Below are 16,122 nucleotides of genomic sequence, written 5' to 3'. Positions count from 1 at the left end.
TTTTGGGGGGCCCTTTGCCCCCCCAAAGAAAAATTTTTGTTTTTTAAAGGGGCCTGGCAGGCACCGGGGTTCCACGGAATCAGGGTGTTCCCAAGCCCTCTCGAGAAACCAGCATCCAGGGAGCTCATCAAGCGGGCGGAGACACCCAGGAGGCGGAGGTGGCTGGGCCCTCAAAGGCCTTGAGGAAGACTGACTCTCAGCCAGCGGGTTTTGGCTTTACAGTCACCTTTCACCTGTCCCAGAATCTCCAAGATATCTGAGAAGGAGATATCAGTCCCAAGATGATTGGGGACCCTTTCAGCTATCGAGGTTGGGCATCTGGATGGCAATAGACTCATCTTGGGAGTCTACGTGTTTCCTCTTACACACTTTCTTCCAGTGGAGGTCTGGTCTCCAAGCAGTTTCGGACGGACCTAACTCCGGAAGGCTAAACCCCCTGACTGCATCCCTAGGCCCTAGGGCCCCTGCTGCCAGGGGCTGCAATGTAAACAGAGGCACCAGTCTCCAGGATCTAGGGACGGTGAGGTAGATTCTTCGGTTGAGCCGGCAAGGGCATGGCCAGCGCTACTGGGCCCTCATGGCTCCCAAAAGGCCTGGACCTCCAGAATCCAAGGCCGTCACTGGTCTGAGGCTGAGGCCACGATGTAATTGGGAATTCCAGCAGTCGAGCGTGCCCGAGGGAAGACTAGGCACCAAGCACCCAATCCCAAAGTATTCCCTCGGGTCCGGCCGCAGAGGTCGCAGTGCCAAACCCTGAACCGGAGGACAGGGTAGGAAGCATGGTCGGAGCCGAAAGGCCTGAAAGGGGTCTCCTGCTCCGACCGTATGGGTTCCTCCACATTGCTCCACCACTCACCGCCCCAACAACTCAGAGGAGGTTGGAGGAGGAATCAACAGTGTCGGGGGATGGCCCAAGCAAACTGTGCTGGAGCCAGACCATTTTAGCAAATACTGAGATTGAAGAGCTCTGTAAAACCCTATCCAGGTCCGGAATCAGATAGTCTCGAGGATTTAGAGGAGGTAGACACTGAGAAGATTTTCCTCTCAGCTCCGAGGAGAAGGGGACCGCTCCAAACGGCTCCAATACCGTCGGCGCCCGACTCCACCAACTCACGACCACTATCGCCGAGAAGTTTTTCTTCGGAGCCGAGGGTAAGAGTCTGAGTTGTACACTTCCACCGCCCGGCCATTGGAGCCGAAGGGAGGATTCACCGGCTACCGACATCAACTCATGACCAAGACAATGGAGCCGGCCGGAGGTATCGAGGCAGACTTCTTCGCCGACACTCGCCTCAAGTCAGTGGAGCCGAGGAAGAAGAAGTCAACTTTTCCTTTTTAGAACTCGCCCGACGACTTGTCGGAGTCCGACGATTTACTCCTTTTCTTTTTGAAGCAACAGGTGGATTTAAAGCTTCTTCAAAGGAGGGTTTGATAAGCCCTTTTAAAATGAGCTTGTTCTACGCCTTGAAGAACTCTAGCAGAAAAGGCATGACATACACTACAAGTTTCTTGTAATGTTTCAGCCCCAAACAATAAACACAGAGAGTGACTGCCTGTTATGGACATTTTATAATTGCACCGAGGCACTTTTTAAACCCTGACTTCTGTTCTTAGACATAGCATGTTGTATCTAAGAAAGGAGTTCACCACCAATAAAGCACAATAAGAAAAAATAGCGCCAACTGAAAAGCGCGAGACACAGTTGAATTTTACCTCACAAACAACTGATTTAACACCAAGGCCAAAGCCCTCTAATTTAAACGGGCATTGGCCCGGTACAAGAAACACAAGGAATCAACTTACAGTAAAAATAACAAATCCTTTAAACACAATACTCAGGATAGGGCAGAGGCCCTCTAATCAAAACGGCCTTGGCTCGACAAAAAAAGGGGAGAACAAGTACCAGACAACACTTAGCACTCAAACTTCACAAATAGGTTAAAGAAGTTGTTAAAACAGCTGTTTGGTTAATATCTGACAAAAAATCACCAGGTCAAAGACCAATAAGGTAAAGATAAATCACTTAGCTCCAGCCAAGCCGAGACCACGCCCAGCTAGTAAAGCGGCAAACGATCTGGGGAAGCAGGTGGTGTGCATCCTGGGATAGGGAGTAGCCCAGCCAATGAGAGACTTCGTGCTAGTGTATTAGTGCCGAGTCGGAGCCGATGGATCGGCTCCGAACCTATCTGTCATGAATGTAGGCGAGATAGGATCCCATTACATCCTCTGGTTATAATTCTTTGTACCCAAAAATCGGTGGTGATGGTTAGCCAGGCAGAATGGTACAAGGAGAAACGTCCCCCAACCACCTCCAGAGGAAAGGAGTTGGACCGCTCTTCAGGAGCGCTGGTAGGATTGACCAGAGAAAGAATCCCTGGTACCCTGGTTATGCAGACCCCTCTGCCCTGAAAGGAGCGTCTTCCCTGCGAGTTTCTCCCTCTGTCTCTAGGGGAGAACTGGGCCTGTGTGTGTCACAGAAAGGACCCTGAGATTTCTTGAACCATATCTTCCCACTCTTTTGGTTTCGGGAGAAAGCACATTGAGGGGAAGAATAACCGACACCTACGGCAGAAAGGGTCTTACCGTCCTGTTCACATCTGGCCGGTGTGCTTTTAACTTTGGGCCCAAACAACGAGGAGGCCTCAATGGGAGCGTTAAGAAAGGAAGCCTTAAAGGGTTCCGCGAAATTGCACAAGCGCATCCAGGCGTGTCATCTCAAGACTGCAGGTGAACACGCTGCTCTAGCTGCTCCTTCTGATGCTTGAGATATCAGTCGCATACAGGAGTTAGATATTGATTCAATGGTGGCCAGCTGAGAGGCCACTTTGTCATGGACCTCATCAGACATGGCACCAGCCAAGGTTTCAGAGAGCTCAGAAATCAGATCCCTTTGAAGCCTGGTAAAGCATGCCATATAATTTGGGGACCTGACAGCAAAGGTCGCTGAAGCAAAGGTGCGCTTCCCTATCCTGTCTAGGGCCCGGGACTCTCTGCTGGGCAGATGGACAGTCTGGCTTTCTTCTTCTGCCAGATTCTTTTTGTTACGGCTGCCACCAAAGCATCCACAGGAAGACCTTTGGATCAATGGGGATCCAAAGCAGGAGGGGACAAAAACTTATCTGGCCTACGAGGAATAGCTTTGACGGTATCAGGAGCCTTCCAAGCATGCTGCACGATATGCCGGACAAGTTCATCGGCAGGAGGAGTAACCCAGGAGGTAGAGGGCCAGGCACGAAAGGCCTGCAGGAACACAGATTCCTCAGAGGTCAGATTAGAGGACTGCCAGTCACCTCTCTGTTTCAGGATTTCGAGGATATCACCAAAGGATACCTCAGAGGGTGACCGGGGGATCCTTCCCACTCATCGAAAACTGTGCCTTCATTGAGGGACTCCTCTGTGGAGTACATGTGCTTCCTCTTACATAAACTTTTCCAGTGGACCTCCTCAGCGTGAGAAGATGGAGAAGACAGAGGAAAAGGGGATTCCTGTGGGAATATGTCCTGAGGCCCTTGCACCCGGTGTCCGCTAGGTGCGACTTGTGAAAGCAGTGTACCACAGGAGGGCGGAGGTATAGACAGCCTGGTATCGCCAACAGCAGCGAAAGCCTTCTCCATCAGTTGGAAGGCTGGTCCACCTGAAGAGGAGTGCATGTCTAGGACAGGGGTCACCCCTCCCCTAGGTGGCTCAGCCTGCTGACCCGGACTCCCTGAATGGCTGTGGAGCAGCAAACTATGCATATCACAACTGAAATCCTGTGTCGTAGCAAAACTTTCCTGCCATGAAGGCAACTGCATTTCCTTAGTGAGATCCATAAAGGGGAAGACTGTGCTATATCCATGGACTTCAAAGGCAATGAAGGAGAATAAGAAGGGGTCTTTAGAGACTGGTGATCACCTCCCAAGGAAGGATAGTTCCTGAGGGGTGGGATACCTCTGGCTAAGAGCACTTGATCCACAAGATGCAACACATCATGTTCGGAAAGGCTTCTAGTGGACCTCACGGAGACTGAGGGAGAAACAGACCTGCCACAGAGGAGGCGAACTCTGTGCCCATCTAACCAGTCTGCAACGAGGACAATGGTGCAGAGAAAGACTGGACTACAGGTGTCTGCACCGAAGAAGTCATCGGTGTCGAGGTCATGGTCTGCACCGACACAGGGATCGGTGCCAAAGTGGTTGTCAGTACCGAAGTTGGAACCGACATAACTGGAGTCAACAATAAAGGCGTCTGTTCCGAGGAAGATCTCAAAGCCGACGTAGTCAAGTTCTGCGCCGACTGAACGGTCAGTGCCGATACAGTGGTAATAGTCTGAACTGAGGAGCCCCTTGGTGCTGATACAGTGAAGGCTGCAAGAGAAGACTGAGCAGACATCACTAATGGAGCCGAAGGCCTCGGTGCCGAAGGTCTAGGCACCGAAAGCACTGGGGCTGAGTGAGCTCCGGAGCCGAAATTTTAGCCTTTTTAGGATTTGGTTGGCAGGAGTCCCCAGCTGGGGACGAAGGCAAAGATTTAGCCTTGGTGGGAACATCCAAGACTTTCTTATGGACTCTAGGAGGGGTTGAGGCCTCCGACCCAGAAATAGCCTCTAAAAAGCAGATTTAAGAAGTCCCTTCAGTAAGAGCTTGTTTTTCCTTTCCAACAAGGTTCTATTCGAAAGGTTCACAAATAGTACAGGGTGGGTCAACAGACAAGTGGGACGCCCCCAAACAATAAATGCACAGAGAGTGTGCATCAGATGTAGGCAGTATGTGTCCAAAATCAGAACACCGCTTAAACCCCGGACTACCTTTCTTATCTGCCATGACAGCAAATTAATTAATAGAAAAAGGTACAAGCAATGGTACAAAAGAATACCCGAAAGTATGAGGAAAAAAGGGAAGGATTACCAACGATGGTAAAGCGAGAATATCTCGTGGTAAAAAGGTAAAGAAAAGAGCAGAAAAACCTGAAGAAAATATGTACGCTAGATGCGATAGGATAAGAGACAAAGAAATATAAACTTTTCTGACAGAAAAGTAATCTGAAAAACTATTAAACATATAACTGTACTAGGCTCAAGAGAAGTAGCTTGACACGACCGAATGGCAATGCGGCAAATGAAATCTGAGGCAACAAGGAGAGGGGGATTGTGGGTAAGAGTTTAGCTCGAGAGTTTGAAGCTGACGTGAGCTTGGAAAATGACCGGCTCAGTTCTGAGGTCGGAACCGATACCCATGCGTAATGACTGAACGAGGATTAACAATATCAGATCAGGATTATACAAAGTGACTAAAGATACTAAGCATCTACTTAAAGAAAAACATTGCAACTACACTTTACCACACATCTGGTTTAAGATAGTAGATGAGAGAGGAAAAAAAAAAATACTGGAGTAGGTGTAGAGAGATTTAAGAGCAGTAGAAGTAACTACAGAAGGAAGGTATAGTAGATTTAGAGCAGTAGGCTCAGACATAGAGAGAGAGAGTAAAACTAATGGCTATTATCTGTAAAACGTCTTATGTTCATAAATACTCACCGTTCTTGGGATAATATGTAATCTCTAAAAGGCTAGTTTATGTAGTAGTTCAAGAAGTACATTCAGCATTCCTCACAATAACTCCAGTGGGTACAGCTACAGGGAATAAAACCTACAGCTACCATTGTCTCCACTCAGCAAGGAAAAGAAACCAGAGTATCAACACAGTGGAAGAAATACTTCCACCCTCCCTAAAGACACATTAAAAACAAAAGTGAAGTACAAAAAATTACCCCAAAGTTGCTGATGGGATATCAGGAGACTGCAAACATTCTTACACAAGCAGACTGTTGCAATACTCCTGATACCTAAAAGACATAATACTGCATGAACCATAAGGTACTGTTCCAGCCCTGATATGTACAATACATGAAAGACAGTGAAAGACTACAGCAGCAAGAAATTCACAGATACGACGACATTATTTAAAAAGAGAAACACTTTTTTAATGATCATTCATTATCAAATCACAACGGACATGGATAAAGCCTAGCATTACACACACCTAGGCCATGATTACGACTAAAATCTTATGCTGGAATGTGGTCAGCAAATGAACAAATGCATGGTCTCTCTTCTTCAAGCAGAAGATTCACTTCTAGGATGTTAAATGACACTGGCCATATCATATGTAATTGTTTCCATGCTTTGGCACATTATGTCAAGTATCTAAATGACATACCCTGCAGGCCAATCAGCCATGAAGCTCCTCTTCCCCTAACCGACTAAGTGCAAGATCACAACACCTGCACATTATTCCAGCAAGACACAATTCTATGGCTTCACTGTGAACACACGGAAAATCACAAACTGTGATTTCTTAAAGAAACCCTGCCCTGTGTGCACATTTCATTTAACTCAAACACATTTGTCTACAAACACCCGAGCCACAAAGCCATTCTTACCTTTCTCCTCTTTAACAGTTGCATACTGACTGTTTGCCAAAGGACAGGATGAGCGATTACACTGTCCTGTAAGGTTGTATTCATTTCGACAGAAGCTCTGCGTTTTTGTTCTAAAGAAAAAAAAATGAAATTTACCTTCATAGTAATGACGCTAAGTAGCTTATAGCAAAGCATTTAAAGGCTTACTTACCTGCTCAACACAAAAATATGAGAATAATGTCAGTACTCACTAAAATCCTAGACTGCTTTATTTTTAAATCAGGACAGTGGATTTAAATAGCATCAACTTGCAAGAACATAAAGGTTTCATGCCAGAGTCCGCAGAAAAAATATACCACAAGTACTTGCTAAAATTAAGTTAATGTTACACACAGGAAGCACGTGGTTAAGCACAAAGCACTATCAGTTTAATTTCTCCTAGTCTTTGGGCTTTCTAATACCATGAAGGGAATGCATCCCATTCCTAAGTTAAAGTATGATTCAAGTTTGTAAAATTAGTACTGTTTCAATCTATAGGTTCACAGGAGGTTACCAGGCTAGTGGCCTTAGAGTCCTTAAAAGCCTAGTCACTGTAATCCAGAGTTGCCTCGATTGTCTTTGGTTAGATGGATGTAATTCGCAGAGAGACTGTATGATAAACACCGACTACCCCTGTCCATGACGGACATGGGTGCCAGCCCTGGGGTGAATTAGCAGTCTCCCATCCATTTGTCCTGGCTGCGCTTGACTAGGGTCAGTGAGGAGCTCTGGTTCACCTGAAATGGAAGTTTATTCCAGAGTAGCGGCAATCCCTGAGAGATGCATCCGTCTTTCTGGCATGTTCTGTTAATGTCACGGGTTAGGTTAAGATCCATACAGCAACTGACTCTTGTGCCATTTGACTTGAGGATGTGCAGCATATCCATCAGGGCAGGGTCAGAAAAGTACAGTTTTGTACCTACCATAAATGTAGATGTTCGAAGATCCACATTGCTGCAGTCCTGACTATTGGGTAGTCCGCTGTCCCAGTCGGCCCGAATACCAAAGTATAAGGCTGACGTCGGTCAGAGGCGCATTAGACTGATGTCAGGACGTCAGAGTACAAATGCGCATGACCGACGTCATTTCCTCAGTCTTTTCTTGCCCCAGATGTCAGAAGACCCTAAAAAGATAAGGCCAAACCAAAAAACAACAACACACCAAACACCCCTGTACCAAATATATGTACAATATATACAAAGTCAGAATGGTACAATCCCACCCACACAACCACCCCTAAACACAGAGGGGAAGGAGGAGGGTTGACTGCAGCAATGTGGATCTTCGAACATCTACATTTATGGTAGGTACAAAACTGTACTATGTTCTTCATCTCACATTGCTGCAGTCCTTACACTTGGGTAGAATCCCAAAGCAGAGGTAAGGGAGGATGGCAAATCACAAAGAAGCAGGAGCTGTCAACATGCCCTGTAAAATAGCAGTGGCAAAACCAGCCCTAGATTTAGAGTAGAGAGGAAGGTGGTAATGCTTAGAGAATGTATGTACTGAACTCCAAGTAGCTGCCTCTAAAATATCCTTAGTTGCCACCCCCCTTAGAAATGCTGTAGAAGTGGCAGTAGCCCTAGTGGAATGAGGCCTAATCCCAGCTGGAATCTCTTTGCCATGATGGGAGTAACAGAAAGCAATGCAAAACCCAATCCACTTAGAAATAGTTTGTTTTGACACAGGCTTGCCCTGAGAACACAAAGCAAAAGAAACAAACAACTGCTGAGACTGCCTGAAATCCTTAGTCCTGCTTAAATAATAACGCAACTGCCTGTGTACATCTAAAGTATGCAAAATCTTTTCCCCTTATTTTGGGGATCTGCATAAAAGTAGGCAAATGAATAGTCTGGTTTAAAGCCACACTAGAAACCACTTTAGGCATAAAGGAAGGATTAGTACGTAAAGATACCCTATCCTTATGAAAAATCAAGAAAGGCTCAACTGCCATAAGGGCCTGCAATTCAGACACCCTTCTTGCAGAGGTAATGGCCAACAAAAAAGCAGTCTTCCATGACAAATATTTCAATTCAGCAGTAGCTGCAGGCTCAAAAGGTTGTAGAGTGAGTTTCTCCAACACAAAATTGAGGTCCCAAGCAGGAGTAGGAGCTCTACGTGGGGGTCTTATATTCTTTGCCCCTCTAAGAAATTGCTTGAACAAAGGATGAGAAAACAATGGTGGGTCACAATCATAGTGAGCTGAAATTGCTGCAGCATGAATCTTAATGGAAGAGAAAGACAAACCTTTGTCCAATAACTCAGTAAGATATTGAAGAGCCACACTCAAATTTGGCTCAGAAACATCCAAATCCTTTGCTGCACACCAAAATAAAATCTCTTCCATTTTCCTGGCAAGACATTCTTTCCTTGTACTCAGGTCTTCTGGCTTCCATAATCACATTCAAAACTTGTTGAGGAAGCTGAGACCTGCTATGGCTCAAAACAGAATATGCCAGGCTGTTAGATGAAGAGAGTGAAGCCAGACATTGAGTAGATGCCCGTCCTTCTGAGACAATAGGTGTGGAAACAAAGGTAAGGGCCAAGGAGGCTTCCTTACCAGACCCCTCAGCAATGGGTACCAATGCTGCCGAGGCCAATCTGAGCTATTAAAATCATCCTTGGCTTGTCTTGTCTGACCTTCAGGAGTACCTTTGGGAGGAGAGGCAGAGGAAAGGCATACACATGAAGATTTTTCCAACTGAAAGAAAGAGCATCCACTTTCCAGGCTGTGTGATGAAACCTTTCGTGCAAAACTTTGGCAGCTGGTGGTTTAGTGGAGAAGTTTAACAGATCTATGTCTGGAGTTCCCAGGACACTGTCAATGTCTGAAATACATGAAGATCCAGTTTCCACTGTGGGGATCCATGATTTGCCTGCTCAACACATCTGCTAAGGAGTTCTGTGCTCCTGGCAGAAACCTTTGCTTGAAGCATTCAGTTGCAAACTGAGAGCAGTCTCCCACAAAATCATCGCTGCCTGCATAGAGGATAAGAATGTGTTCCCCTTGCTTGTTGATGTACCACATGACAGTTGTGTTGTCTGTCAGAATCAACACCTGTCCTGGAAGAAGTAACCTTGAAGGCCATTAATGCAAACTGACTGCCAACATCTCCTTCATGTTGATATGTAGATGCTGTAGTCTGGCAGGCCACTTGTCTTGTATCCACTTTCCATTCAGATGAGCTCCCAAGCTGTGTCTGAGGCATCTGTCGCTAAAATCTGACTCCGCCTTGGCCGGGTCACAGAGAGTCCCTTGTTTAGGTGACATTCCTGAGCCCACCACAAAAATTCCTTTTGAATGCAAGGTATTATTGGAATGACAGTGTCCAAATCCTGGCAGTGCTGTGTCCATAAATTTTGAGATACCATTGCAGCTTCCTCATATGCAGTTTGGCATTAAAGCACCAGAATACAAGATGCCATGAACCCTAAGGCTTGAAGGACTGTCCTTGCAGTCAGCCCGGACTGATGAGATAGTTGATGGAAGTAAAGAGAAAGATTCTTTGTTTGTCCGGGGTTAAAAGGCCATCTGGGTTGCTGTATTCAGTCTCACACCCAGAAAGCACATGTCTTGAGAGGGTACTAGACTGACTTTATTTCGCTCACAGAATAATTCTAGGCATCTTAGCACTGCTATCACATATTCCAAATGCTGAAGAAGCACATCCTTTCTTGAGCCAGAATCAGGCAGTCATTCCAATAAGGATAGATTTGTATTCCTTTTAGCCTGAAGAAAAGCTATCACTGAGCCAGAACTTTGTGAATACCTAAGCAGTAGATAAGCCAAAGGGCAATGCAGAGAACTGATAATGAAAATTTCCAGCTCGAAAACGCAGATACTTCCTGCAAAACCAGTCTGATAGGAACATGAAGGTAAGCTTCCTTGAGATCCAAAGTTACCATCCAGTGATCTTTTGCCCAGCAGAGGTAAAAGCTGTTGTAACGCCAACATTTTGAACTTGGGAATGTCCAGATAAGTGTTGAGGATAGATAACCAAAATTGGTCTCCACGTGTTCCCCTTTTGGTACTAGGAACAGGGCGTGAATAAAACTTAGGCCCCTTTCTGGCACAGGAACCGTTGAATGGCCCCTCATTTGGAGCAACAGAGAAATTTGTTTGTGCCTCTTTTCTTTGTTGAGGAGGAACGCCTGGTATGCCTTTGAAAGGAGGCAAGGTATGGAAATAAAACCTGTAACCATGGTAAATGATATCCAATACCCATCTGTCTTGGGTAATTAAACTCCAGTTTTCCTGAAAAGTGCCAACCTTCCTCCCAAAGGTGCTGCCAGCCGAGAAGAATCTGGCAGCTGAAAAGGCAGGTCATTGGGTCTGCTTCAAAAGGACTGACACCCTGCCTCACCAGAAGACTGGAGCAGGTGAACTCCTGTTCAGGCCTAAAGAACCCTGAGCTCTGCCCCTACCACGCCTAGACCTACCCCTAGACTGGGAATCATAAGCAGGATATGTCCACCCCTTAGTAGGCTAATTTCTACTAAACTCGGAGGCTGAACCTGCAAAAATCTTTAACAGTCTGTATAGACTTAGCCTTGTCTTCCATTTTTCTTTAGAACTGCTTCCACAGGCGAACCAAACAACACATCAGATTGTAAAGGAGCATCTAAAATCCTTTGTCTTAACATGCTCAGCCAAAATCTGATCCCCTCAGCCAGGCGTGCTCATGTAAGAACAGAACCTCAGAGGCAGCCACCCCTAAGAGGCCTGCACAGCATCAAAACCACATTGCAAAGAATGCTTACCCACCTGTTCAGAAACATGAACCAAATCCTGCAACTCTTTACACTCAACACCTTCCAGAGCATCTACCTTAGACTTTAATTGTGAAAGGAGATAATTTTGGTATTTCAACATATGAAACTGGTAATTCAAAGCCCTCATGGCTAAAGTGGAAGAAGTATACACTTTCTTTCCCCATCTATCCAAAGCCCTTGCCTCTTTATCTGGAGGAACAGGATTTTAACAACAGAAGCTTTTAACACCTTTAGGCCCCTGAGAAATAGTTTCTGGTCTGCCCTAGGACTCTAAAAAGATACTTATGAGCCTCAGGCACCCTATAATATCTATCCGTTTAACTGGAGCAGGGGCAAAGAATCAGGATTCAGAGAAGCCTCTGCAAAACATCTTCCACCACATTCAGAACAGGAGGAATAGCCAAAGGCCTATGCTGAGGTAGAAATAAAAATTCTCTAAGCCTTTTCCTGTAATCAGAGAAATCCTGACCTTCCCATTTAAAATGCTCCCATAGAATGAAGAGTCTCTGAAAGAAAAATCCCCAGGAGGAGAAGAAGGAGTAGAATCATCTACATCAGAATCAGAGTAAGGAGAATATCCTGCAAGTCTTCAGCCAAGACTCAGAAGCATCCAATACTGCTCAAAACTTCCAAACTCAGGTTCCACCCTAGGCCTCTTATCAGGAGGGGGCATAGAACCTCTAATCATTGTAATCAAATCTTCTGCCATCTTAAGCATATGCTTCTTAGGCACAGACCCTGAAGAACTAGGGGTAACACCTGAACAAAAAACCTGGCCTGCCCCTGGGAGAAGCCTTGGAAACAGCAGGAGGGCCTAACCACCTTAGGGAAGGGAAGGAAGAACAGCTACCTGAGAAGCCCCTTCCGCCTGGCCTACCTCCTGAGAGGTCACATCTTGCAGCAATAAAGTCTCTCCCTGGGATTCCAAAGAGATTTCTGGCTGAACCTCTGGCTCCACCGAGCCCCTCTAAAGAACCGACGACCGCACGGACGGTTCTTCCAGCCTAGGCTTAGCTGTTTTGTCCTTGCGCTTTTGATTTGCGAAGCGCCGGAGCATCCGACGGCATTTTATAATTACACCGCTTCCCAAAAACTAACCTGGCACAATCTAATCTTCTTAATAGTGCGCTTGTTAAATCTAGCACAAGAGCCGACAGCCAACAACGCCGTGCTCAGGCCCTAAGCAAGGTATACACAAGGTATGGTAATCCCTATGAGGTATCTTTGGTTTCCACAAGAAATACAGTTATTCACTTTTTCTGACATCCGTAAAATACTGAGGCAAGAAAAACCAAAATATTCTAACGGGTACTTGGCCAACTTGGATTCGGGTCTGAAACCCCACTGGAAAATCTCAGAACGCCAACCTGCACTCGCAAAACTGCTTCTGCATCGGACCATGCGCAAAAAAGACTGAGGAAATGACGCCGGTCATGCGATTTGTACGGACGCATCGACGCCAGTCTAATGCGCCTCTGACCGACGTCAGCCTTATACTTTGGTATTCGGGCCGACTGGGACAGCGGACTACCCAATAGTCAGGACTGCAGCAATGTGAGATGAAGAACATCTGCCATGTAGGCCAGTCACAAGTCGCCTTTCAGCAGCCTATATGATACAGAGTACAGTGACAGGGCTTTCAGTCTATCCACGCAAGTCATGGTTTGGAGGCCCTATATTTTCTTGGTGGGAAATCTCTGATCTCTCCAGCTGCTGCAAGTGTCTGGTGAGGTACATCCAGAAGGGGGAGCATTGTACTCTATTAATGGTCTGATGAGGGTTAAGTACAGTGGAGTTATAAGATCCTTAGAGAGGGATGCGATGCCCTTTCTTACAAGATGCGCAATGTAGAAGACTTTCCTTACCACTGTGGAAACCAGGTGGTCGATGTTCAGACTGCCATCTACTGGTGTTCCCAGATCTCGCACCACTAGGTTTGAACTGGGGGGGGGGGGGTGCTGCTATCAATAATTAGCAGGGGATTCCGCTTTGCCAAAGGGGATAACAATGCACTTTTATGTGTTTAGTTTTAGACTGTGGCTTTGGCACTAATCATTTGTTTGTATTAACCACTCTTGTAATATGTTAACATCATTGGGGGATTCTATGATTGCACCCAATTTGCAATCATCAGCGAACATAGTAAGCCAAAGGCCATGTACTTCAGCCTGGACTTTTGAGAAATAGATTCCAAACAATAAATGGCCCAGCTCAGATCCTTGTGATATGCCACTGGTGACGGTTCTACTGGTAGAGATAGAATCACCAGCTTTGACAGTATGTGTTCTGTTGGTAAGCTATTGTCTATTCATCTAGTGACGTAGGGGTTAATCCCCAGCTGGGAGAGTTTCTCAATGATACCTCAGTGGGGAATTGTGTCAAAAGCCTTGGCTAGGTCAAGATAGGCAGTATACACTATCGTACCTTCATCCAGGGCTTCAGTGACTTTCTCAAAGTCTGCCAAGTTTAATAACGCATGATCATGATGTTAGCCAAAAGCGCTCTTCGCATGCACCCACAACGTGCCCAGAAATTACTCCTCCTGCAATTCATATGGAGTTACATGTATCAGTAACATATCTAAAGACTGCAAATTCTTTTTTGAGACACCCATTGCTCCTAATACTACTGGAACTATCTGGGTCCCCTTCTTCCACAACTGCCCTTGTTTCTGCCTGCAAATCCTGTTGTTTTATGACTGTCTCTGTACGCAAGACACTGTAACCAATGTTTCTAAGAATAATGCTACTTGTGTCTTCTTTTTGTGGACTATTTTATCTGATTTTTCTAGTATCTATTTTTTGAACTGTTGGTAATGGGTGATCCCATGTGGTATAAACTTCATCATTCTGTATGATGCTTTGTTACTCAGGTTTCCAATGCTTCTCAGCTATTTCAGTATTGTAATGCTTGCACAATCTCCAATCCAACAGTCTTGCTTCATTGTTATGTCTTTCAGTATACAGGCCCTCTGCCATTAGTGCATCACACAAGCAACAAGAAGTGCAACTGTTTCCAATTTTGTTTTACAGAACTTGCATTTATCTATTTCTTCCACATGTTCAATGGACTTTGTAAACCAACGTGTACACAGTCCGCTATCCAAAATATTACCGAGTGAGAAATGGATTGTACCAGCAGACGGTGACATAGCGGCTTATGTATCAATTAACATTTGGGCTTTCTGATTACCAGTTAGCCAGTCACTGGCCTATTTTTCCAAGCAGATCACTTACCCCCCACCACAGACACAGACACACACACAGACCACACACAGACCACACACAGACACATGCCACACACACACACACACACACACACACACACATGAGACAGGACAGCACACATACACACAGATACACACACAGAGACACAGACACACACACAGAGACATGCACACAGACACACACAGACACACATAAACATACACACAGACACAAAGAGACACACATGAAGACACACAGACACACACACAATAACAGGCACACACACACTATAGACACACACACAGATGAGGATGCCATGACATGCGACACAGACACACAGACACACAGACACACACACACACAGACACACACAGTGTCCCTTGTATAAATCCAGCACTATCATAAGCCAGTCAGTTAAAAATAAATGCAACCAATAAATTAATAATCACACAATTTTATACTTAAATAATGTACGTCATTTAGACAAACTCGAAAAGAAAATACAGGTGAAATGAAGAAAGATTATGTGCAATGTTGTACATCTTCCTCTCTCTCAAACATCCACTGTTCTAAGAAGTACCTGGCATAAATGACTAATCTTTATCCAAGAATAACTCTTGCAGCAGTAAAACTATGATGAATATTGAGCAAAATGTCAACTTTTACTCAAAATCAGGGTAGTGTACACACACCCCTTCCAAAACTAGTCTTACTTCTGGTCTGAGCAATCAATTTGAGTACTTTATGGACCTTTTTATTTTTGTCAAAGCTGAGATTCATGTGTTCTAAGCAAGCAACACAGCAAAAGAGGAAGCAGATACTCTAATGTTGCCCTTGATGATCATGACAAGACTTATCAGAATTATCACAGCAGAAAGCAACAGACAGTGGGTTACCCATTTAGGTAGAGTTAACTTTGGGACTGACGGTCCTGCTTACCTTGCATGAAAGAACTGAACAACTACTCAGTCTTGAGAGCCTAAGCTCTATTGATAACACATCTGAGCGGTCCACAGACATCCAAAGTGATATCACTGACCTTCCTTTTTTTGGTGGTTATAACACTTGGAATTGATTGCCTTGATTTAATATGTGAAAACAAAAAACACTTTCACACAAAAAAAACTGAATACGGTGGTTTATGCCCCATAGCTGCAGTTCAGCCCTCTTTTCTTTCTGTGGAAAGAACTGGAATTGTATTACCCAATTTAATGTGTGAAGGCAGAAACCACATCCAAACAGAACATTGAATAACAAACTTCAAATCCGGTGTAGCTAATGATATAATTGGTTCCAAGGTCAACTCTTCACTGCTGAAACTCAAATTTCAGCCTGGCAAAAAAAGTCAACATCGAGGTAGTTTCAAGTAATACTGGTTTAAGAAAGTTTCAAAAGATGCACTGGCAAAAAGCTGGGCATCTGAAGAGGATGCAAACAACTGATTTCTGTTAGATGACTACACCAATCATGATTTGGTTTAAAAAAAGACATCTGTCAGGAGCAACAAAACTTTTTATTTCCCCAAATGACTTTTACTTAATTTTTTTTCTCTCACAATTTTAACAAGAAAGTACATACAAGCAGGTCATAAGAATAATGTAGGAAGAAAAGGAAAAGTTTGAACAACAACATCACTAGTAATTAAAGCTACAAAGTAACTATATACATTATACAGAATATAAATATAGTGTGCTTTGTAGACATA

At 44.9% G+C, this 16,122-nt stretch overlaps 1 protein-coding gene across 1 annotated transcript in view; it reads right to left on the bottom strand.

Annotated features, from left to right (window-relative positions):
- Positions 1-16,122, bottom strand: part of MAK16 (MAK16 homolog) — a 1,440,501-nt gene that overhangs the window by 989,839 nt on the left and 434,540 nt on the right. The window contains exon 2 of the mRNA XM_044083006.1: positions 6,421-6,530. Within this exon, the coding sequence (XP_043938941.1) occupies positions 6,421-6,530 (110 nt within the window). The remainder of the gene's footprint in view (positions 1-6,420; positions 6,531-16,122) is intronic.

Source organism: Protopterus annectens, chromosome 9.part0 (genome assembly GCF_019279795.1).
Source record: "Protopterus annectens isolate FY-2018-M chromosome 9.part0, PAN1.0, whole genome shotgun sequence".
Classification (NCBI taxonomy): Eukaryota; Metazoa; Chordata; order Ceratodontiformes; family Protopteridae; genus Protopterus; species Protopterus annectens.
The sequence above is the reverse complement of the archived record's forward strand: the minus strand, read 5'-3'. Positions and strand labels throughout refer to the sequence as shown.